We start from the raw sequence: 21085 nt of genomic DNA on the forward strand, positions 1-21085 counted from the left end.
CTAACAAAATATTATCTAGACACGGACTATAGGAAGGTGTGCTGCATAGAGCTGTATAAAATAAAAAGTCGAAGTGCCTGGCCTGCTTGAGTTAAAACCTTATTGCACATTTACGTCTGATTTTGTCCATCACTGGTAAAGTGAAGCTAATCTCACTTCTGTAATGTAACATTTAAGCAAAGACTAATATACATATTTAAGAAAATATAAATACAACACAACACTATTTTATACATAGTGTTTGATTTGGAAAATTTGATTTAAAATCAAAATAGAGCCATACACAGGGTTGCCAAGTCCCTGTTTCTTTTACGGGGGATTGGACTATTTATAAATCTGTGTTAAAGGTGGAAGGGTTTTATTCATCAATGGTCAATTTGATAGTAATTTATGAAAACAGACGTTTATGAATTTAACTATGCAGTGACCAAAAAAATATTTTTGCATGTGTGCCTTTTAAGTACTGGAAACATGAGCAGATTTGGAGTTTTGCTATTTGGGCTAGTTTTGAGCTGGTTTTGATTGGCAATTGATCTTGTTTTGTTACGCAGATTTGGCAACCCTGAATGTCCATACCTGAATGAAAGTGTCTCAGTAACTATTTGGCTGGTTAACAATAATCAAGTCAACAAGATGATGTCAGTGAAAAAAATACTTAAGAAGCTGAAAAGTTAAGATTTTGATAAAAGTCTTTTTTTATATTATGCAGTAATGAATCATTCACAATAGGAGTGCAATATACTACTTAAAGGGAAATTTCTTTGTTCCGATGAACACAGAGATAGATATTTGGAAGAATGTTTGTTACCAAACAGTTCATGGTCACCACTGACTATACCATAGTAGGAAAAATTATTTCATCATATCTTCTTTTGTCTTGTATAAAGAAATGTATAAAGCATTTTTTCCTACTATGGTAGTCAAAGGTGGCCACGAACTGTTTGGTTAAACACATTCTTTCAAATATATTTCTTTGTGTTCATCAGAACAAAGCAATTTATACAGATTTGGAACAACTTGAGGATGAGTAAATGAAGACAGAATTTTTACTTTAGGGGGAACTGCTCCCTCTAAAGGAGCAATTTGGACATTTTAGCGGCATCTAGTGGTGAGGTTGGGAAAATGCAACCAGTGGCTCACTCCAGCCCAGCATTATGGTGGATGCACAGAACTTAGATGTTGATGAATTTTGATTCATTACTCATGGATATAACCATTTACGAAACACTCTGTGTAAAGCAATATGTCCATTTGGGGCTACTGTAGAAACAACATGAATTCCATGCAAGGGGGGCCGCAATGTAGAAATAGCTCTTTCTAAGGTAATAAAATCATAACGCTTCATTATGTAAGGTCTTTATACACCTCAATAGACATCGTTTTGTATATTATATTGCATTTCTGTCAATAGACCCTCCAAAAATGACACACTCAAATTGCTAATTCGCATTATAGATAGGAAAAATATGTTGTCTTAGACAATATAATATTCCATTGAAGTCCCACACTTCAGAATTTTAGCTGCTGAGTGAAAATTGTGTTTGAACAGAGTTAGGCAAAGAAACAGCCGTGCAAATATTCATCTGTTTGAAATAACTACTATGTGTGCACATACTAGACAACATTTTTCGGTTTCTGTATGCAAGTAAAACATGTCATTTAAATACTGTAGTCCATGTATTCAAATAGTAGAGCACTCGTGTAACATTCACACTTGCTCCCATGTACTCTTCTCCTCTGAATTTAGAGTCTTGAAAGACAGGACTCAGTGTGTGTTATGCTGTGAGGTTTCAGGGCCTTACCCTAAGACTAAGATAAGTTGACAGTCTGGAGCTGGATAACCCGTCCCATCCTCCACCGGGAGTAAAACCCCTACGCTCATTCTTAGTCACTTTGTGATCATGAGTCGTGATCTAGCGGCTCACGGGACAGACAGAAAAGATCGTTAAAACTAGGACTGGATGGAGAAAGAGAGAATTAAAAGGTGGGAAGAAACTCAGAGCGAACGATTCAAGGCACAAGACTAATTCATATTAAAAAGAATTGTCTTGGAGGCAGTGTTGTGTTCTGTGGTTAATTACCTTTGGCTTAGACAATTACTGAGAAGCAATCAATGTCAACAGGAAACGCTCTTTGCACACTGTACCTGAATCAGTGCTCTGCACAGTCTGCTGTTTGATAAAAGACAAAGCAATCTAAAGCATCGATCCGGCCACAGGAGAGGCGCCAATTCCACCTTTAACAGTCTTAAAGTGGTGGAGCGGAGGGGAAAATACAATTCCAGAATAGACAGCTGTTTTCTACACCCAGATGTTTTGGAATTAAGTGTTGATTTGAGGTGTGAAAGGTAAACTATTGATACATTCCATGTTGGAATGAGGGGTACAGGATCATCAGGGTGAGTTGTAGTGTAAATCGATGGGCTCAAGGTAAAGATAACATCCCACAGCAGGATGTGTAGGAATGAGAATTGTAAGCGTTCCTTATCAGTTCCTTTCAGCAGATAGAATAAACATAACACTTGAGAAAAAATACATCAATTCTGAAAATTGTTGCAACCATAAAAACATGAAATATTTGTAGTAAGTCATGTAAAATGTAATTGACTAACTTTTATTCATTAAAGGGATAGTTCACCCAAAATCGAAAATCTGTCGTCCTTTGTACAACATGGATTTTCTTCTGCACCAAAGATGTTTTGAGAAATTTCTCAGTGGTTACTGGTTTTGTGTCAATACAATGGAAATCAATGGGGTTCAATATTGTCTGGTGGCTAATGTCTTTCTTGTTCTGCAGTGAAATAAGTCATAGTGGTTTGAAATGACATGATGGTGGCTTGATGAGAAGGGTTCATTTCGGGGTTAAATTCTTATGAAGTTTTGATTCATTTAAAAGAAGTCATTCTTGAGATGCATTTGCATTCACTGTAAACTGAACCTGGATGCAATTAAATTATTCCGTTTTAATATTTAAGTTGAGCTAGAATAAGCTTTTTGGTTCCCAACCCTTGTTCTGTATTTTTCTAGATCCTCAAGTATTTTTGTGTACTTTGTGTTTTGCTCGTGTGTACTTTAAGCCCTATGGTTACCGATAACATTGCCTTCCCAGGGGTGATTTTTGTTTGCATGCATGAGCACGTGTTGAAGCGTGAGTGAGTGTTTGTGTGCGTACACATGCATGTGTGTGAGAGAACGAGAGGATTTTTGTGTATTACTTTGCTCAGCACATGGCCTTGTATATTCCTCATACTGTGCATGTGTCCCTGTAGTATTCGGTGTGATAGAGCCAATGCGATCGACTTCTTTTTTTGCCCCTGTCTTCTAAAATTATTTTTTTAAACCATTGACGATGTGCTAAACTTTTATGACATTTGTTTTAATTTAAGCAGGGAAATGTTAAAGAATATTAAAATTGAATGGGAATGAAGATAGAGGTTGTCAATTACTAACAGTACACTTAACTTCATATTTTTAGTTTAGTCTTTGTGATCTGAATTTCTGTCCTTCTGAAAGTAATAAGATATTTGTCTATATCATAGACAAACTACGAAATGAGCTATGGTCTTTTATCACAACACCTATTGTATCCACATGGTACAAAGTACACAGGTACACATCTGACCTTTTCAAAGAGCAGTAAATCAGATGGAACTGAAGATTTCCACCAGCATCATACATCAGGCGGTCATGGATCAGAAGAGAGACCTTTTATTAAAACCTCTGAATTTTTGTAAGAATGGAAAATCTTGGGAGGTTGAGGTTATGATGGATGGAGGGACATCTGTAGAAGATATAATGCACAAAGAGCCGATGGGTCAAGGGTATGCTGAGCTTTTGGTGGGATATTTGAGTTTTCACTCCAGAAGGACAAACACAGTCCAGTATGACCTTTTAACACATAACAGATTTCTTTGGAAATTCTCACTTTGTCTGCCTCACTCTCACGTATTATTTTTCTTTTTGTCTGGCATACACATTCTGGCCGCAAAAACACATCTCCACACTCTTTCCCTGAACGTCTTAGGGACGCTCTGTTGTGCTGGAGGAGCGGGCTGAATGCTCAGTGGCATTGAGGTGCACAATAAACTAGAGCTCATTCTCCTTCATAGAACATTGCATTCTGGGAAGGAGAAGATGGAAAATAAGCGCAACGTCCTCAAAACAACCCAGACAGAAGATCTAGCTTCACATTTCCTCTCCTGATCATAGTATGTCTTCTGTGATGGCATGAGCATGATCACAGCACCTCATTTATTAGACAGTAAATAGAACAGTTGCTTCTCCACCAGATGAAACAGTTTTGATCGTCGCTTTCAGCTTGAAATGGTGAGTGTGAGACATCAGTCCCAAACGGTTCTATCTCTTTCATTCCTCAGTGCCCAACCATCTGTCGCGGTGCAGTCATTCTGTTCCTCAACTCTCTTTTTCTGCTAATATTCTCCTTTTGAAGGGTCTTCATTCCTTATTCGGCCTTTACACATATACACACAAACCACAACACCTCCAATAAGTGTAAATGTATACTGTAGGTTAATGCAATGTAAGTCGCTTTGGTTAAAATGCATAAATGTAAATGTATGGCCCTTTGTGACATCGCATATGCTCTTTGCCAGTAGACCAGAAATGCTTTTTCCAATTGTTAAACAGATCAAAAATAAAAATGAAATAAAATTCTGTTATGAATTACTCAACCTCAAGTTGTTCCAAACCGTATACATTTCTTTGCTTTGTTGAACACAAAGATATTTGGTAGAATTTATATCAAATGAGATTTCTGGGGCACCCTTTGATTAACATTAAAATGGTTGTCAAAGGTTCTCCAGAACAGTTTTTTTTCTAATTCCCCAAAATTATTATTTTGTGTTCAAAAAAAAAATAAGGTTTATAATAATTCTACTATTCTAGTCAATGGCGCACCAGAAATCTCAGAATATAACATACTTCCAAATATATTTCTCTGTTTTCAACCAAACAAAAAAATGTGTACAGATTTGGAACAACTTGAGCGTGAGTAATTCATGACAGAATTAAAAAAAATTGGTGAAGGCTTACGTCACACACCACCTTATATGGAAGGTCATATAGTGTTTCTGTGTGCACATTACTCTACAAGTAGAAGAGCTTTTATTTTCCCTAAATAGAATAATTGAAATTTAAGCTGCAATACCAAACTATCTTATGTAAAATATCAAAGCTATTGTCATTGCCAGTCATTATCTGGACTAAACTGTATTTTTGTTTTGTTTATTTAAAAAAAACAAGTGACTTTCCACGACCACCTCATGCCACTGTCCACCTCACAATTGGGTCCCGACCCACAGTTTGAAAACCCCTTCTGTAGACTTAGTAGCCAGAAGTCTGATTGATTTAAAAGGAAAACTACCCGCTTGTTAAGTCTGATGTCACGCGCCACCATACAGAATATGGAAGGTCCTACACTGTTTCCGGGTTCAACCCCTCAATAAGTTGCTATGGGCAAAGAACAAAAAATGCTAATATACGCTCATGGTGAGCTATAAAAAAACACAATCCTAACCTTTATCTTCATAACGAAATCCCACATGGCTAAGTCAGCGATTTACTTTTCAAATTTTTCATATATTAATGTTGGTGATTCCGTGAGCCTGCTGACTTTAGTGTATACTTTGAGTTAATACATGTTTCACTTAACTGTGCAATATGAGTAAACAGTGCTCATAAACAGCAGTTTAAGCTGTAGCTTAAATGAATAGACGCTTGGACTCGAAAAAGACATTCCTTACGTCACCACTTAACAATCGAACACTATTCATGTTCCCAAGGAGAGATCCACCAATAAGACAGTTTCCTGTTACCATGGAAACCACACTCACAGCCAAAGCGCTCGGCAACAACCGTCCAGTCCCATGAAATATTGTGAATAAATGAGTCGGTCTGCCTACGGTCACAAACTATTTATGCACTTGTAGCTGAACCCTCTGAAAGTAATTTTAATTGTTTTGTATTTACAATCCATGGCTGGATGTCAATCCCTTTATATATAGCAGAGGTTTTAATAAGATGTCATTGGCAATACACCAGCGTTTTTAATTAGATGTCATTTGCAATACTTTATGTGATGAGTAGTTTATTCCCCTATAAAGTAGTTTTAATATGCAGTCTGATTTATATTTTGTTTTGCTTCAATTTTAAAGTTTATTGTGATTCATTTTGGAGCTGGTTGTCTTGGTTAATGACTTAAGACCTAGTTCATTATTAAATAATGTTTATAATATCCGTATAAAGAAACTGTCTGCAAAAAAGAACTTTAAGGCTGCTGAGAAATTGTTGTGCTCACATGCACATCAGTCATTTGTAACATCACAAGGACCCCACTCATAAACACACAATAGTCCAAGTGTCCAACTGAAGCCCTACACTATTCTCCAAAATTTGTATATGAGTTTCTTTGGTTGAATATGTAAATCACTTTTCCTGATTCATAAGGCACTTTTGAAAGATTAAAGCGTAACAGTTTGAAGCCGCTTGGCATGAGTAGGTCACACCTTGAGAGGTTGCAACCCATGTGTGAGGGTAATAGACTAATAGACTTGGATCAGATGGTGCTTTGATGAGTGCTGTGATGATGTCACCTTCTGTTTCATACAGGTGCTAGACATGCTGTAGAGGTTTCACACGAATCAGCAGTAAGCCACTGGAGTGGCGTGCGGCCAAAAGAAGATACAACTGCACATCCATATTTATGACCGGTGCCTTTTCACACACGCGAACACTCACATCTGGTTTATTATCCCCGCACAGACCATAGGTGTAATGATTTTTATACTGTACAAACATTTTATTTTATCCCTTAACCAAACCCCTAAAGCTAAAGATCATAGCATTAGCATTTAAAAAAAATTGTTCTTTACGATTTATAAGCTTTTTGGCCCATGGGGACCTCAATTTTGGTCCCCATGGTGACACGAGTCCCCATGTGTTGGTGTGCATTCAGGTTAAGGTCCCCACCGGGATATAAAAACAAGGCTTACACCCCAACACACACGCTTTGCCCTTTCCATGTTTAAAATCAGTGTGCAAATATGTCCCTTGGAACTGTTGCTGTGTTTGAAGAGAATTTACTTCTTTCTTGCGCTTTAGCCCTCAGCCAAATCTCTTCAAAGCATCTCTTTTCTCTATTCTCCAGCAAAGGTGCACTTCTCACAACCTCATTCTAGTAAGTCAAAGTCTTTTGGGCCCAATAAATTATCCTCCCACACTGAGACTTTACATTGAATACTTAATTCAGGGAAGATAAGAGACAACACAACCTTAGTGATGCCACACTGGTGGCTCAGAAAAAAAGGCGTTAAGTGGAGAGTTATTGGTCTTGTCTCATTCAGGAGAGGGAAGGGTGTCAACAACATGCCATTGAACGAAAGCTGCTTTCATGAATAGCAACACATTCTTAGTTCTATTAGAAGATGGATTTGACATTGAAACTGATGTAAAAATATTAGTTTGTTAATTAAATAACGGTAGCGTTCATGTTACATTTTAATTGCCTTTTTTCTATGTAGTTCATTAAATCCATCCTGTAGTGTGACAACTGAATAAAAAAAAAACATATATTAACTGTAGTCCCAGAAATTATTAGAGGATCACAAAGCGTAATGTGCATAATACTTAAAATAAAACTGTTGTTAAATTGTTCTAGAGTGTAGCATGTGCAACATTAGCAAGCTATTAACAAACTTGACATGTTGCCAAAGGTTAGCTTGTCAGTATGCTAGGCTAGCATCCACATAAAATGATTAAAGCTCCAGCCTATTTTACAGTGAAATCAAACAACCTCTTTCTTCATTCTGAGATATCACGCAGCAGGAATAAATAAATGAACCAGTTCTATACAAGCATAATGATTTTAATGAATATAAGAAGATTAAAAATTCGGACTTGCATGACTGCGTAGTGCTTAAGGCCCATCAATTATTTAGTTATTAATTGTATTTTTATAATTGCGGAGGATAAATGTGTGTATCAATGAATTTTTGCTGCTCTTTTTTCATTGTGGGTCTTAATAATCTTTTTAATTTTTTACATCATGGCCCTGTAAGGTTGGTCTCTTAATTCTTGTTGGCATATTAAATAGCAACATTTAAGGAAAATAAATGTATGACTGGCGGTAAAAATAATTTCAAATTTGAACTGTATTCATATCTATACTGAGCATTTCAGTATCATCACAGTTTGTATGACTATTTCTAGAACCTATAACTTGAAATTAGATTAATATCTACAGTTAAAATAAAAATATGTCCATTGAAAATGTGTTTTTAAACAAATTTGATAAATTCTTTACATTGCGATGTTAGGCGGCAGATCCATGAAACTGGATACTTTGCTTCAGTGTAGAAAATCCTTTGTGTCGTTCCTGCCTTTGCTTAATATGTTTCCTTTAATCATAAAAGAAGGGGCTTTATTCACAGACTCAGCCTTAAAGAAGATAATAAGCAGATATAAAGAGTAGCGAGGAAAGAGAGAGAGAGAACACACTGCAGCAGATGAATGAAGGAGGTAGATAAAAGAGGAGGTGGAGGAGGAGGCAGAGGAGGGGAAACCAAGGTGATTTCTAATGAGTCACAGGTTGAATCAGTCCGTGCTAGATTCACATGTGAAGAAACATTCCATTCAAATGAGGTGGAAGCGCTGCAGATACAATCACGATACCGGAGAACACACACACAGGTGCGCGCAACCCCACACAGCCCATCCAATCGCTGCAAAAACTAGCACATCCTCCGTTTAGCCCGGGGATTGTGGGAGTTCAGAGTAGTTTCCTCCAGTTTTCTTTTCTCTCTTTCCTTCCTTCACGCTTTCTCTGGCTGCGGCTGCTACTTTCATACCCATCTTTAAAGTGCTGTGCACCAGGTGCGCCTGCAACACAGCATAGATTTTTTTGCGCCCGCGTGCAGCCAGCTGGCGAGCTAACCCGCATCCGCGTCTTCATTACACAGACAGGCATTCTGAAACAGATCCCTTCAACGTGGCAAGAACGTCCCTTCATCAAACGCTTACATCTTGACGTTTGGAGACTCTCCCACCTGGAACTGTTTGACTCATTTTCCCTCATAGCTTGGCACAATCTTCCAGCTCCCGAGGAGTGCGCTGGCAAACATCTGCCGTGCAGGATGGGTGCTGGAGGTAGTTGTAGAGACTGCGATTTGCTTGTTTTTTGTTTACTTCCAATATTCTTTTTTTTTTTTTTTATTTAACTTCTAATTCCACTGATGTAGCTATGTAGTGTTGGTATCTGTACAGTAAGTTCAGTTTCTTGACTGGCCAATAACTGTCTATGTCTTTCGTCTTAAAAAAATATATATTGTTGTTCATTCTCTCACATGCATACTCTGGCTTTAATCATTCTAGTAGCATGGCCTTGTAATGCGTCTGTCAAATGAATAAATATATACGTAAATTATGTTTATGAAAATCTACAAGGAGGCCAAAAATCATCATATAAATATAGAGTATTGTATGCACTTAAATAATTCTTAAATTTGCGGTGTTTTCCAGTAATTTGATGTTCTGGACCAAATAAAAAAATTGTAAATAACCGTTTTTTTCTGACATTATATATGAAAATGTGCAAAAAAATTCCTCTTCCGTCTCCAAAGAACCATAAACTGTAGCTGACTTGAACATTTTTTACAGCCTGTTATGCTTCTGGATAAATAGCATTTTTAGATGAAACCAAGGTACTGCAAAGAACCTTTGGAAAACCCTTACTTTCCACAGCATGCAGGAATATCCAAATGCTGCATCTTAATTATTACACAAGGGAGATGTCAGTGAAAATTGCTCAATCCTTTCCTGGATAGTCTCCCCCTCTCTGGGTAATTAGAGAACAATGTCCAGCACTTCTACCTCTAATTAAACAACTGATAAGTATTTAATTCCCAAAGATGCAATTGAAAACACTACAATAAGAGCTGTAGATGAATCTCTAATCTGAAGATCTCTAATTTCTTATTGCCCTGAATTCCTTTTGATGATAAGAGCGAGACACCTTTGGCGGCGAGGCTGGGCCTGAGAGAGAGTATGAATTGCGGATTTTCTTTATAAAAATGATAGAAGGAAAAGCATCCACTATAAAGAGAAAATGCCCAGTGCTCTCCTGGGACGAGTTTATCTGGAGTGCTCAGCGGCATTAGGTGTGCAGGGGAGAGTGGGGTCTCTGTGTGTGTTTGTGTGCGCAAACGCTAAGAAGGATGAGGAGCCAAGAGATACTGTAAGTGCTAGACAAGATTTCTTGAGATTCGCGTCTGTGTTCTTGAGCTTCATCGCTCCTACATTGCAGGTATTTATAAAACCGAGAAGGTCTCTTGATTTAAAATGGAAGTGAAGAAATATACCCACAGGTGCAGACGTGAGAGGAGATGAGCGTGTCGAGAGGGAAGAAACGAGTGTGAATGTGGCAGCAGCAGCTGAGAATTACATTAGGTTGATCTGTGTGGTGCAAGTAGGCCCTTTATGTGTTGATGTTGTTTTGGCCTTTATGAGATTCAAAATGTGATATTGACTTCATACTGTAGTGATTAGTGGATGTACATATGAGAGATTTCAGACCCATACATGAACTTAAATGTGTTAATACAGTAATGTCTTTGTAGCTTCCCTCATGTGACTTCCATTTTCTATCCAGTCTTTACACAGTGAAAGCTTCCCTCTACCTGGTTACATTATTATCATAGCAACCTATGTAGAAACACCATTGACTACACCGTCTGAACAAACAGATTAGGTTTCAACACTTGCAAAAGTCAGAGATGAAATTTGAAAAGCAAATCACATTTGCGTGCTGTGTGAACAAAGCCTCAGAGATACAGCAATATTTGGAGGGGTTGTGAATCACAGTTGTCTGGGTTTGTGCATCACCTGTCTGTGCGCAATACTTCAGTTGCGATATGAGTGACATGTCAGAGACCTTGCAATATGGCAACAAACAATGTTTGTAACCTTCATATTTGTTTATAAAGTGCTATATAATCAATAATTATCCATGTATTTAATTCCCAAAGAAGCAATTCCCAAACAATGGATTAACAAACTGAAATTAAACAATTTTTATTGATTTACACTAATTGTAATAAATTGCGTAATTAAACAACAGCTTGGATTTAACTCATCCTAACTAAAAAGAAAGACATATATTTTAATGCAGGTATTTTGAGTGATTACACAAACTAACAAATAAATACAAGCTTTTTGGTTTGTTTAACATGGCTAATTCTAGCTAATTAGATTCAGAATAGATAATTATCACAGAATAGAAAGATGGAATAAAGAGAGTGCTACTTCATATATTACATTTACATTCAAAGTAGTGCTGTCAAATCGATTAATCACGAAATATTTGCAAATGAACAAATACACTTTTTGTGTTTATATGAAATGTGTGTGTGTGTGTGTGTGTGTTTTGCGTATTTATATCTGTATATATTCCATATATACACACAAAGTATATGAAGAGATTGTTTCCAAAATAAGATGAGTCCAGTTTTTAAAGAAAAATTCAAAAATCATGTCTTTTAATATGTTCTTAAGTTTTTATTGTGTTAGTTCGATATTTTTGTTTGTTATTATGGCTCAAATCAAAACCAACCGATTGCAGTTTGAATGATATTAATTGGAATGCACAATAAAAAAACAAGATTTTTGAAATAACTCTTCATATATAACAGTCATCTTCAATCGGCAGACCCAGACCTTCACTTCGTTTCATCCAGAATGCGAGACATGACCTAATAAACCGCTAAAAAGATTTGACTGGTTGTTTAAATTGAGCTGCAGGACTACAAAACGGAGAATCGCATCACATGCGCTATCAGGAACATTTATGTAATTGATTTGAATTGAAGGATTTATATCTGTCAGTCTGTTTACTGTTTGCTATATGTCTCCAACCTTTTGACTAGATGTTTATGTACCATAAGATTTTTTAATCTACATTTAGCATTATTGATTAGCATGTAAACATTTGTGACCCTGAGAAAACCCTGGCTAAAAACTCTATAATCTAATAAATTATTATTTAACAAGCATTAAAAGATTAATGTTAAGGATTTACTTCACTAAGATTTCAATCTTTGAAATGGCATTATTCAGTTAATATTGAAGATATTACTATATTTTCACATTTTGTCTGTAGGGTGATTATGTGTAGAAAACAGTTAAAGACTCTTGCTGGGTTTTCACTAGCAGAGTCACATGGCCTAGAAAAGATATAACTTGAGTGAAGGTGTACCTTTAGAGTATTCGTAGCTTGCTAAGAAACAACGTTATCGGGAAACGCAGGCAATTTATTTTATATTTTATAAGATAATAATACTGTATTGCAGGCTCTCTCTCTTGCGAGATTAATCATAATACAACATGAATTCAAAGTAAAATCATTTTAGCTTATGACTAAACAATCCTGCCCTCAAAATATCAAAGAATAACTTTAATAGGAATCACTGGGAAACATCAAATGTGAATGTTTCCCTTTTAATTTATGAAGGTTTAGGGCTCAATATTCAACAAATAACATGTCATGTAAGGATCACCAATATATAATCAAAGAAACTGTTAAATTATAATACCTTCATTTGAAATGATCGATACATACTGTATTCTGCACATGTGAATCATTGGGAGGATCTTAGCGGTAATTCACAGAAGTGCTTTAATAAGTAAGGATTAGCCAGACTTTCCATTTTCAGTGAATCCAATCCATAGCGGGGTAAACGTTCTACCTCATTAAGCAAGATCTTGTTAACTCAAGCTCGGCTTATTCATCTTAAAAACCTTTGAATTTCGTCAATTAAATTGCACTCTTTTAGTGAATCTTCATTATTTCTCATTTGTCATGAGATCAAATGTTGTGGTTCAGTGTTAATGTATTTGTTATGGTGATTGGCAGTACATTTATTGTTTTGTAGTTGAAGTTTTTAATAACAGTAGGTGGTTCAAGCGGGTAATGATGAAGCACAGAGTGTTGGGGATAAAACACTGATCGCTCCAGTTTTGACATTTACCTGAAAGACCTGTCACTGTACCACTCCAAAGTTGCTTGCATTTGTGTCATGTCAAAAGCGCTTTATTGCCAAGTATGCTTGGACACACAAGGAAGCTTCCAGTGCACACATACAGGTTAAAAAAGTGACAACACTCAGGTAACAAAAATGTAAAAAAAATATATGTGAGAGACGATACAAATTTGAAAAAAAGGACAATATTAGACAAAAGGACAATAAGACAGTATATTATATGTACAGATGTGCTATATACAAATTATACTGTGTTATATGCAAGTTATGCAAGGGAGTATAGTGATATAGGGATGCTCCCTTCCAACTGGGATTCTGCTGTTTCCCTCTTTAATGTTTACTCAACTTCAAGGGTCTTCCATATAGAGCAACATAAAGTGGCCTTGTTTGCACATAGTCTTCGTTTCATCTCTCAGCTTGCTTGTTCAGCACTATTGTTTGCGTCTTCGTTTCCTCCGGTTCTGCCCCTGTTCACACTTCTATTTTTTGCCAGAGTTGGCAAATTACACTGCTTCACAGCCCAGATCCACACACGACATTTCACCTTCCCCAACTTCAATATGACCAAATAAAATGAGTCAAGTAAGATAAATGTTCATATCTGACATCAGCGTTACTGCACATCCGGGAGCCACAAAATGAACAAGGGCATAAAAGGTGAGCTTTGGGGTGGGACGGACTCTCAGTTTGGTGGGAAAAGCCCTGTATTTCATTATAGAATGGAATAATGTTGTATGGTGTGTGACTCATTTGGAAAATGGTGTAATTACTAAGTTCACAGGGAGAGACAGATCTGCTGCTGTGATTTATATAAATCCTTACTGCTCATCTATCAAGACGCATTCACTCAAGCATTTATGCAGGAAAAAAAGCAGCGTCAGTGCTGTCTAATGATCAATGGTTTAGCAAGTGTGCACTCTTTATGAATGCAAAGTTTTTTAATAAAAAATAATATATTCATACTTGTAGAATGGTATACGACAGCTCATATCCATATATTGAGTAGGCTCTCAAATGTATTGTTTTAAAAATGATATTTCTTGGCATCAAAATATGTTTTGTTTTTATTGCTTTATTAGACAAGAAAGTGAATAGATACATGTAAATGAAGTAGGACTCAGGACTAGACCAAAAGCCGGGACTTTGGATGTGGGTTCCCTTCAGCACTATTGTTGATGCGTGCATGGTTGACTTAGCTCCAACCAATCCGAACATTTATAAATGTTGTTTATAATTCAGTCATTTTTCTTTCACCCAGGTATGGCCAGAACGGCCACTTCCGCTTCCTCTTAGTATGTCCCAGTGCATGCATATTGTTTTGCTTCACACTTAAATGTATATACTTTTCCATTGCACTAAAAGTATGTACTGTTTTTGTAAAGTATAAGAAGGCGAATTGGGACAAAGCATGAGTCTCCGATAGCCTCACCCTTGTTTGTGACAGGAACTTCAGAGAGGTCGTTTCGAGGAGCAGGTTAACGCATTTGATTAAAAATTATAAATAATCCATTTAAAAAAAACGTGCCATGCTTTTAATCTGTCTTTTAATTAAACTTTTTGATATTTCTCTGTGATTCTAAGATCAAAGCATTCAAAATCCAAGGGCGCTCGCTTCCACTAATATGAATCAACAATTTTTATGATGTAATTCTTCACTTTAGCTTCTCATCGTATTCCAGGCTGTGTGTGAAACTGAACACAATTTGCTATTTTTAAGGGGGAGGTGTCACTCAATGTGCCCTCCCTTCACTTCCAGTTTCAGTAATTCACATAAATACGTCACATTTCAATGTGTTTTCAAGGTATGGGGTTAAAATATTGTGTGGCTACAGTATACTGCTCCATCTCTGATTACAATGGCCTACGATGTGCTTTTGGATGCAGAGATTTAGAGAGATGGAGCTAGTTTAATTTATTGGCTGAGTCTGGCAGAAATGGCCAACATTTAACTGGCAGTATTCAGATGGAAGAGTCTCTCAAAGTGCTGAATTGTTAATGAACCTCTAAGTAGGGAGGAAATAATCATATTTGCATTGTTTCACAGTTGTAATTAAGGCTATGGAGAACACATATTGATCAGCAGCACCTTTAGCTGCCAGCATCCAATTACATTCAAGGATTGGGTCATGCCGTCTCATTTCTTCAGGCTGGCAAATAACATGACTGTTTCAAACAAAATAGATCTACATTTGTTCTCATGGGTTGTTTGAGATTGAGGTACTCTGCTATCTGCAGAACTGGTAAACAATCTGCTTTTATTTTTCATTTTGTAGGAAATCACTAAGGTTGAATTCCACCTGCTTGATACTACACTTTATTTGCATGCGCTCTGTTGTGTTAAAGCTGGATTCACTGGTGTCACGATTCACTTGGTTACACTAGATTGTGGGTGGTTTGTATAAAAGTCAGTTTTGTGATGAAACACAGTAGCACAATTTATTTTATCTTGTCAAACTGTTACAAGGCATCCATTTGTGCAGTCAGATTATTTTGTTCATATGAATATGTTTTTTGAAACAACTGCTGAAGTGGAATTATATCTCTCTCTTTTTCTCTCTTTCTCTTGCCCCACAGCCTGTGAGTTGATGAATCGAGGTATTCTAGCTCTGGTCAGCTCGATTGGCTGTATTTCCGCAGGCTCGCTGCAGTCTTTGGCTGATGCCATGCACATCCCTCACCTCTTCATCCAGCGGACCCCCTCCGGGACTCCTCGCTCCAGCTGCCCACACACCAGTCGCCTCCAGTCCGACGACTACACAATCTCCGTGCGACCTCCCATCTACCTAAATGACGTCATTTTCCAAGTGGTGATGGAGTACACCTGGCAGAAGTTCATTATTTTCTATGACACTGACTATGGTGAGTTTTTGCAGATGGCATTATAGAGACATGATGAGCTCCCTTAGAAAGCATCCATTCAGTGACCCCGCATTAACACCCCATTATTACCACCACCGGGGGAGATAATAAAGAATCATTATTATTCTCATTATGTATGTAAAGCAAGATTTTGAGAGAAAAGAACATATGCTCTAAGCAAGGGTTATAGAAAGGCGATTAAGGGGGAGATGATGGAAAAAGCAAATGAGTGAGTCAGCAGTGTTAAACACATAGTCAAGGCTGTCACCTGAAAACACACTGCCTGGTGCATATTTTTATGGCGGGAGCCTGTCTTTCTCAAGTGGTTTTACACATATTAAAGCGGGCGTAACACACTGGGTTTCTGCAAATCTCCTATCAATCTTGAGTACCTATAGAGGCGTATTGCATACTTCGCATCATCAAAGAGTATTTAGTTTGATCACATTTATAAAAGATAGATACAGCGTTACAGCTGATTCCGAAAACATACGGCACGTGCGGGGGGGAGGGGTAGGCTGAACCAAAGCACATCTGCTTCCAATGTCAACAAAACAAAGACACAAAACCGGTAGAATTGTCCAATAAGGGACCAATAAATTGTTGAAAAAAAGAGTACGATCTGTACGATCTGTATCGAGCAGAGAAATACTTTGTAATACGTCCATCTTGTTTTTTGACAAGTTGACCATGTTAAGCATGAGAAGACAGCACGTTTAACATTGTAAAGAAGTCTGAATGCATGACACATCGTTGCAAAGCCTCTTTAAATTGAGTTGGGAAATATACCTGTAATATACAGCATCTTATAGGTCCTAGTTGATTTTGAAGACATTTTTTATTCGTAAAAGTTATTCGTGATTGTAGATTTGGATAAAAATTACCTGGCTGACTCAAACACAAGTTTTAGAAAGACAAATATTCTCCTGTACAGCAGTGGTTCTCAAACGTTTTCATTATAAGGCCCCCTTTGTGTTGGGATGCATCGCTTTGTTCCCCCCCAAATAAAGACGTATGATCTTAAACTTTTACATTTTAATTAAACCAAAAACATCAATTATTTTGGTTGATGGTCTTATTTTTCTGATGTTTGATTGCACAAAATTATTATACATTTATATATTTCATAAAATGCCACAAAAACTGTGCCCCCACAGATTCATGTTGACCCCGCAGGGTTTTTGAACCACTGCTGTACAGTAACTCTTAAAATGGAAAAATATACAAATATGCATCATACAAAGCTCATGGTCACATAAATATTTCTAATGTTAAAATATATTTTTGTTAATCATGAATTTTAGAATGTACTGTTTTAATGGTCAAATGTTAGTCTTGATTCATTTCTGACCAGATCATATGTGGGTATATCCCCCTCCCCCCATTTAAAATAGTTTTAAACAAGTTTTTGACAGATTTCTTAAAAATGTGTTATCAAATATGACAGGTGGTCTAAAAAAATTTTTAAGCACCCCACATATACAAATATATACAGAACAGTTCAGCTTTCGCCTTGAAATGACACTTGACATAGTAAGTTAATAAAAGGAAGGTCTTTACATTTGTCAAAGATTGAAAGAGAGAGAGAGAAACAAGGAGCCAAAGAAATTGAAAGCGAACACAAGCTAAACGGGAGATATAGAGATGAAGAAATAGGGTGTAGTAGTGTGTGAAAAGAACTCCATGGTTGATGGTCCCTCTGGAGGGCATGCTATGCCTCAGCACGTTTAGGTTCGGATGAATAAGTACCTGTCTCCAAAGAAAAACAGATGTGGTTTCAGCCACGTCCGGAGGCCACGTGCCCTGCGTAGCCATAAAGTGTGCAGCTATATAGTAATGAAGCCTTAGAGATTCTCTCGCCTTCTTTTGCCTTAAGCTTGCTGGGAGCTTGACCACTGACTCAGAAGATAGAATCCCTGGTCATTTGATGAGCTGGCCTCTGAGCAAGAGGTCTTTCAAAGAGAACAAAATACTCTGAAATTGCCTTGATTTTAAAAATGGCTTCTTGGACAATAGAGTTCATTGGTGGATTGATTTGGGTTTCCTCTCTGTCACCCATTTTCAGGTCTTTTGGTGCTGGCAGAGACCTCGTATATAACTCGTAACATGTTTTGTTTGCAGCGTGAGTGTTCCCAGGCAGTCTTAGTTATAAATCTTGATCAGTCAACAAAAAAAAATCCCCAAAATGTTTAATTATATAACTTAACTAATTATATAACTTGCGACTTCAAACGATCCGACAGGGTACCTTTTTCAGCTACAAGGACTAATTCTATGTAATCATACATGTCACGTTTTCCTTGGAGGTATTTGAAAGAACATACTTAAAGTTTAGGAACTAATTGGTGTTATTTGTGGAGGGATGGAGGTTCCCTAATTGGCTTGTCAGTGGGACTGTATGTGTGCAAATAAAGACAATTAGGCTTGTACAAAGGAAGAAATATGCCATATTTGCAAAAAAGTTATTTCATATACTAAGCAGTGACTAAATGTAATCAAGTTTGTCCAAATAGTCTGAAAGGCACCACAAAAATATATGTAGTTTTAAAGTTCCATTTGTTAAATTAAAGATAACGTACAACCAGCTGTTCAAGTTCAAGTTTATTATTTGTCACATACACAATCATACAGGGTATAATCAGCAGTGAAATGGAAGGTTGTTAATACGAAAAAAACGCAACCGGGTGATCAGGACCCCGCTGTGAAATAAAGGCCATGTACTACCCTGAAGGGTTTTTCAATGTTCAAGATGGTTAAATCATTTGTAAAATATATATTTTTAATAGGAATAGTTATATTTAATTAATTTGTAAGTAAATCATTTTTAAAGATGACTCTAATAAACCTGCGTTATAATTTTATAATGACAGCAATATACAGTAAGAAATCATAAAAACAAAAAAATCTTACCCAATATTAATTTGAACATTTTACAAGTTACAAGTTAAATGTTGTGTTTGTCAATATTAGTCAATGCACATAAACAAACAATGCAAAATGTTTTTGGTATCAACTAAAATTGAAAAAGATTAATGTATATATATATACACTTAATATATAAGTATATATATGCTATAATAATGCATTAAATGCTATTAAAATGCATGCAGGTTAACAAATGGAGCCTTATTTTGAAGTGTTACCCGTTTTTGATTCTCCTTGTTAAAATGCATTATTAAAATGCATGTATTCATATTTAATAAGACAAGACCTCATTTAAATTTCCGTTCTAACTGTAGATCAAACAGCCGATAACAAAGACATGTGTTAAGCGTAATGTGTCGCCTCACTGTTTAAGGTGAAGTCATTGACCTCTAATGCCATTACCACCGTCCATAAATTCAGTTTCAATAGCTGCGGCGTAGCACTTTTAATATTAACGTAACCTGTCCGGCACTTTGCTAAACCAGGATAAGGTTAATTTCATGCACAGCCAGTCCAAATAAGACGATTTCATGGTTAACAGACAAGTGAATGAAAAAGATAAAGGTAATTGAATCCCGCTTTTGTGAAGATAATTAATAATGATCTAGGCCAATGACCCTATTATCCCCTCATGATAACCATTCGGCCTCTGGATCCTGGGTTGGGTCAAGAGAGAGAGAATGGATTTAATTGCACATTGTCTTTCTTTTTTTTTTAACATTATCTTATTGGAATTCTGAATATAGTTGTAAATGTTTCACATTCCATTCCATTCCATTTTCTACCGCTTATCCGAACTACCTCGGGTCACGGGGAGCCTGCGCCTATCTCAGGAGTCATTGGGCATCAAGGCAGGATACACCCTGGATGGAGTGTGTTTCACATTGATAAACCTAAAAAATATATGATCTGTAGCATAAAGGAAACCAATACTGGTTTCCAACATACGGATGCTGGTATGCGGTTTCTTTTTATTAAATCATATTTCCCAACAGAGTGTGATCATGCAAGGCTTTTCTTATGATGAATTCCCAAAAACACATGTTCTTCAGTGCTACTAAACAACCTTGAAAATGATAGTTAGTGTCCTTGGTAACAAAAAAATGTAATGAAACTACATAACCCAACATTATGCTTATTAAAACCGCATTGCACCACTTCCAAACACAGAATCAGTGCAAACGTTAATTAAAATAAAAACTAAGACTAGACCACATATGTGAGCAGATCATGATTTATGCGCATGACTAGATTAGCTTTGGACCAGATAATACAACTTAATACCAAAAAATCACTAATAAAATCATGTAACTATTTTACTTAAAGTGACGGTTCGCTAAAACAAAAAATTCAGTCATCATTTACTCCAAAGATATTAATATTAACACGATCTGCCACTGCCGTTACAAAAAATGGCGAGGAATGCAACGCTCAATATGGCCGCACGAGCGCAGGAAGTCCCGCCTTCCAGTAAAACGAGCAGTAAAGATTGATTTGAAACTACCTTAGGGTGAGTGAGTGAGTGAGTGAGTGAAGACAGGATTGAATTGACTTCAAAAGAAGTGTACCTTATTTTCTTCCTAAAAATGAACTGGCATGCACAGTTTTCTTTGTCTTGTAGAGAAAGTGCCAAAAAAGCACTAACCAGCATAAACCAAGTTGTGACCACACGCAAATCCACATCGTCCAAACCCGTTTTTCACTTCAACAGAATTTATTCTGACTCTCTTTGTCTCTGTCAGTTGCTCTCTCTCTCAGCGAGATGTGCTGTGACATGAAGATTTGTTTTTAGCCCCTATTGTTGCTTGCGGATGCCGTGAAGTCTATTGGAAACATTAAGCACAGTGGAGAGGATGCAGCTAGTGGGAAATTCCCAGCGTGAGAACTCACTCAATCAGCACTCAGCTGCAGGCCTTAGATCTAGCTCTTTCCATTCGGCTCACAGGTCCTTCCCAGCCTCATATGACTGTAGTACTCAGAGCATCTTTCTAGCTCTGGAATTGGATTTAGAGACCCCACATTGGACAAAAATAGTGCCGGTTTCCTCTAATCAGTAATTAGATGACAGAACGGGAAGATGACATGTATTGACTCATGTCAGGCTTTTGAATGACTTAAGTCTCAGGCAAGGATTGACGCGCGCTAATCAGGAACAACGCCATTGATTCTCAGTTGGACAGAGGTTGAAGCAGAAGCATGAAATGAGATAGTTTACCTAGAATACTCGTTCACATTTGTTCAATACATTCTGGG

The 21085-nt window shown here is 37.0% G+C and overlaps 1 protein-coding gene across 4 annotated transcripts in view; it reads left to right on the top strand.

The window, feature by feature from the left end:
- The window catches only part of grid2 (glutamate receptor, ionotropic, delta 2), a 319512-nt gene that overhangs the window by 167202 nt on the left and 131225 nt on the right, over positions 1-21085 (top strand). For all 4 annotated transcript variants that reach the window (XR_008909529.1, XR_008909530.1, XM_056773228.1 and 1 more), the window contains exon 3: positions 15623-15907. Coding sequence is in view for 2 of the 4 variants with exons in the window: in XM_056773228.1 (XP_056629206.1) it covers positions 15623-15907 (285 nt within the window). In the remaining 2 variants the exon portion in view is untranslated. The remainder of the gene's footprint in view (positions 1-15622; positions 15908-21085) is intronic.

The sequence above is a fragment of the Triplophysa dalaica genome, chromosome 18 (assembly GCF_015846415.1).
Source record: "Triplophysa dalaica isolate WHDGS20190420 chromosome 18, ASM1584641v1, whole genome shotgun sequence".
NCBI lineage: Eukaryota > Metazoa > Chordata > Actinopteri > Cypriniformes > Nemacheilidae > Triplophysa > Triplophysa dalaica.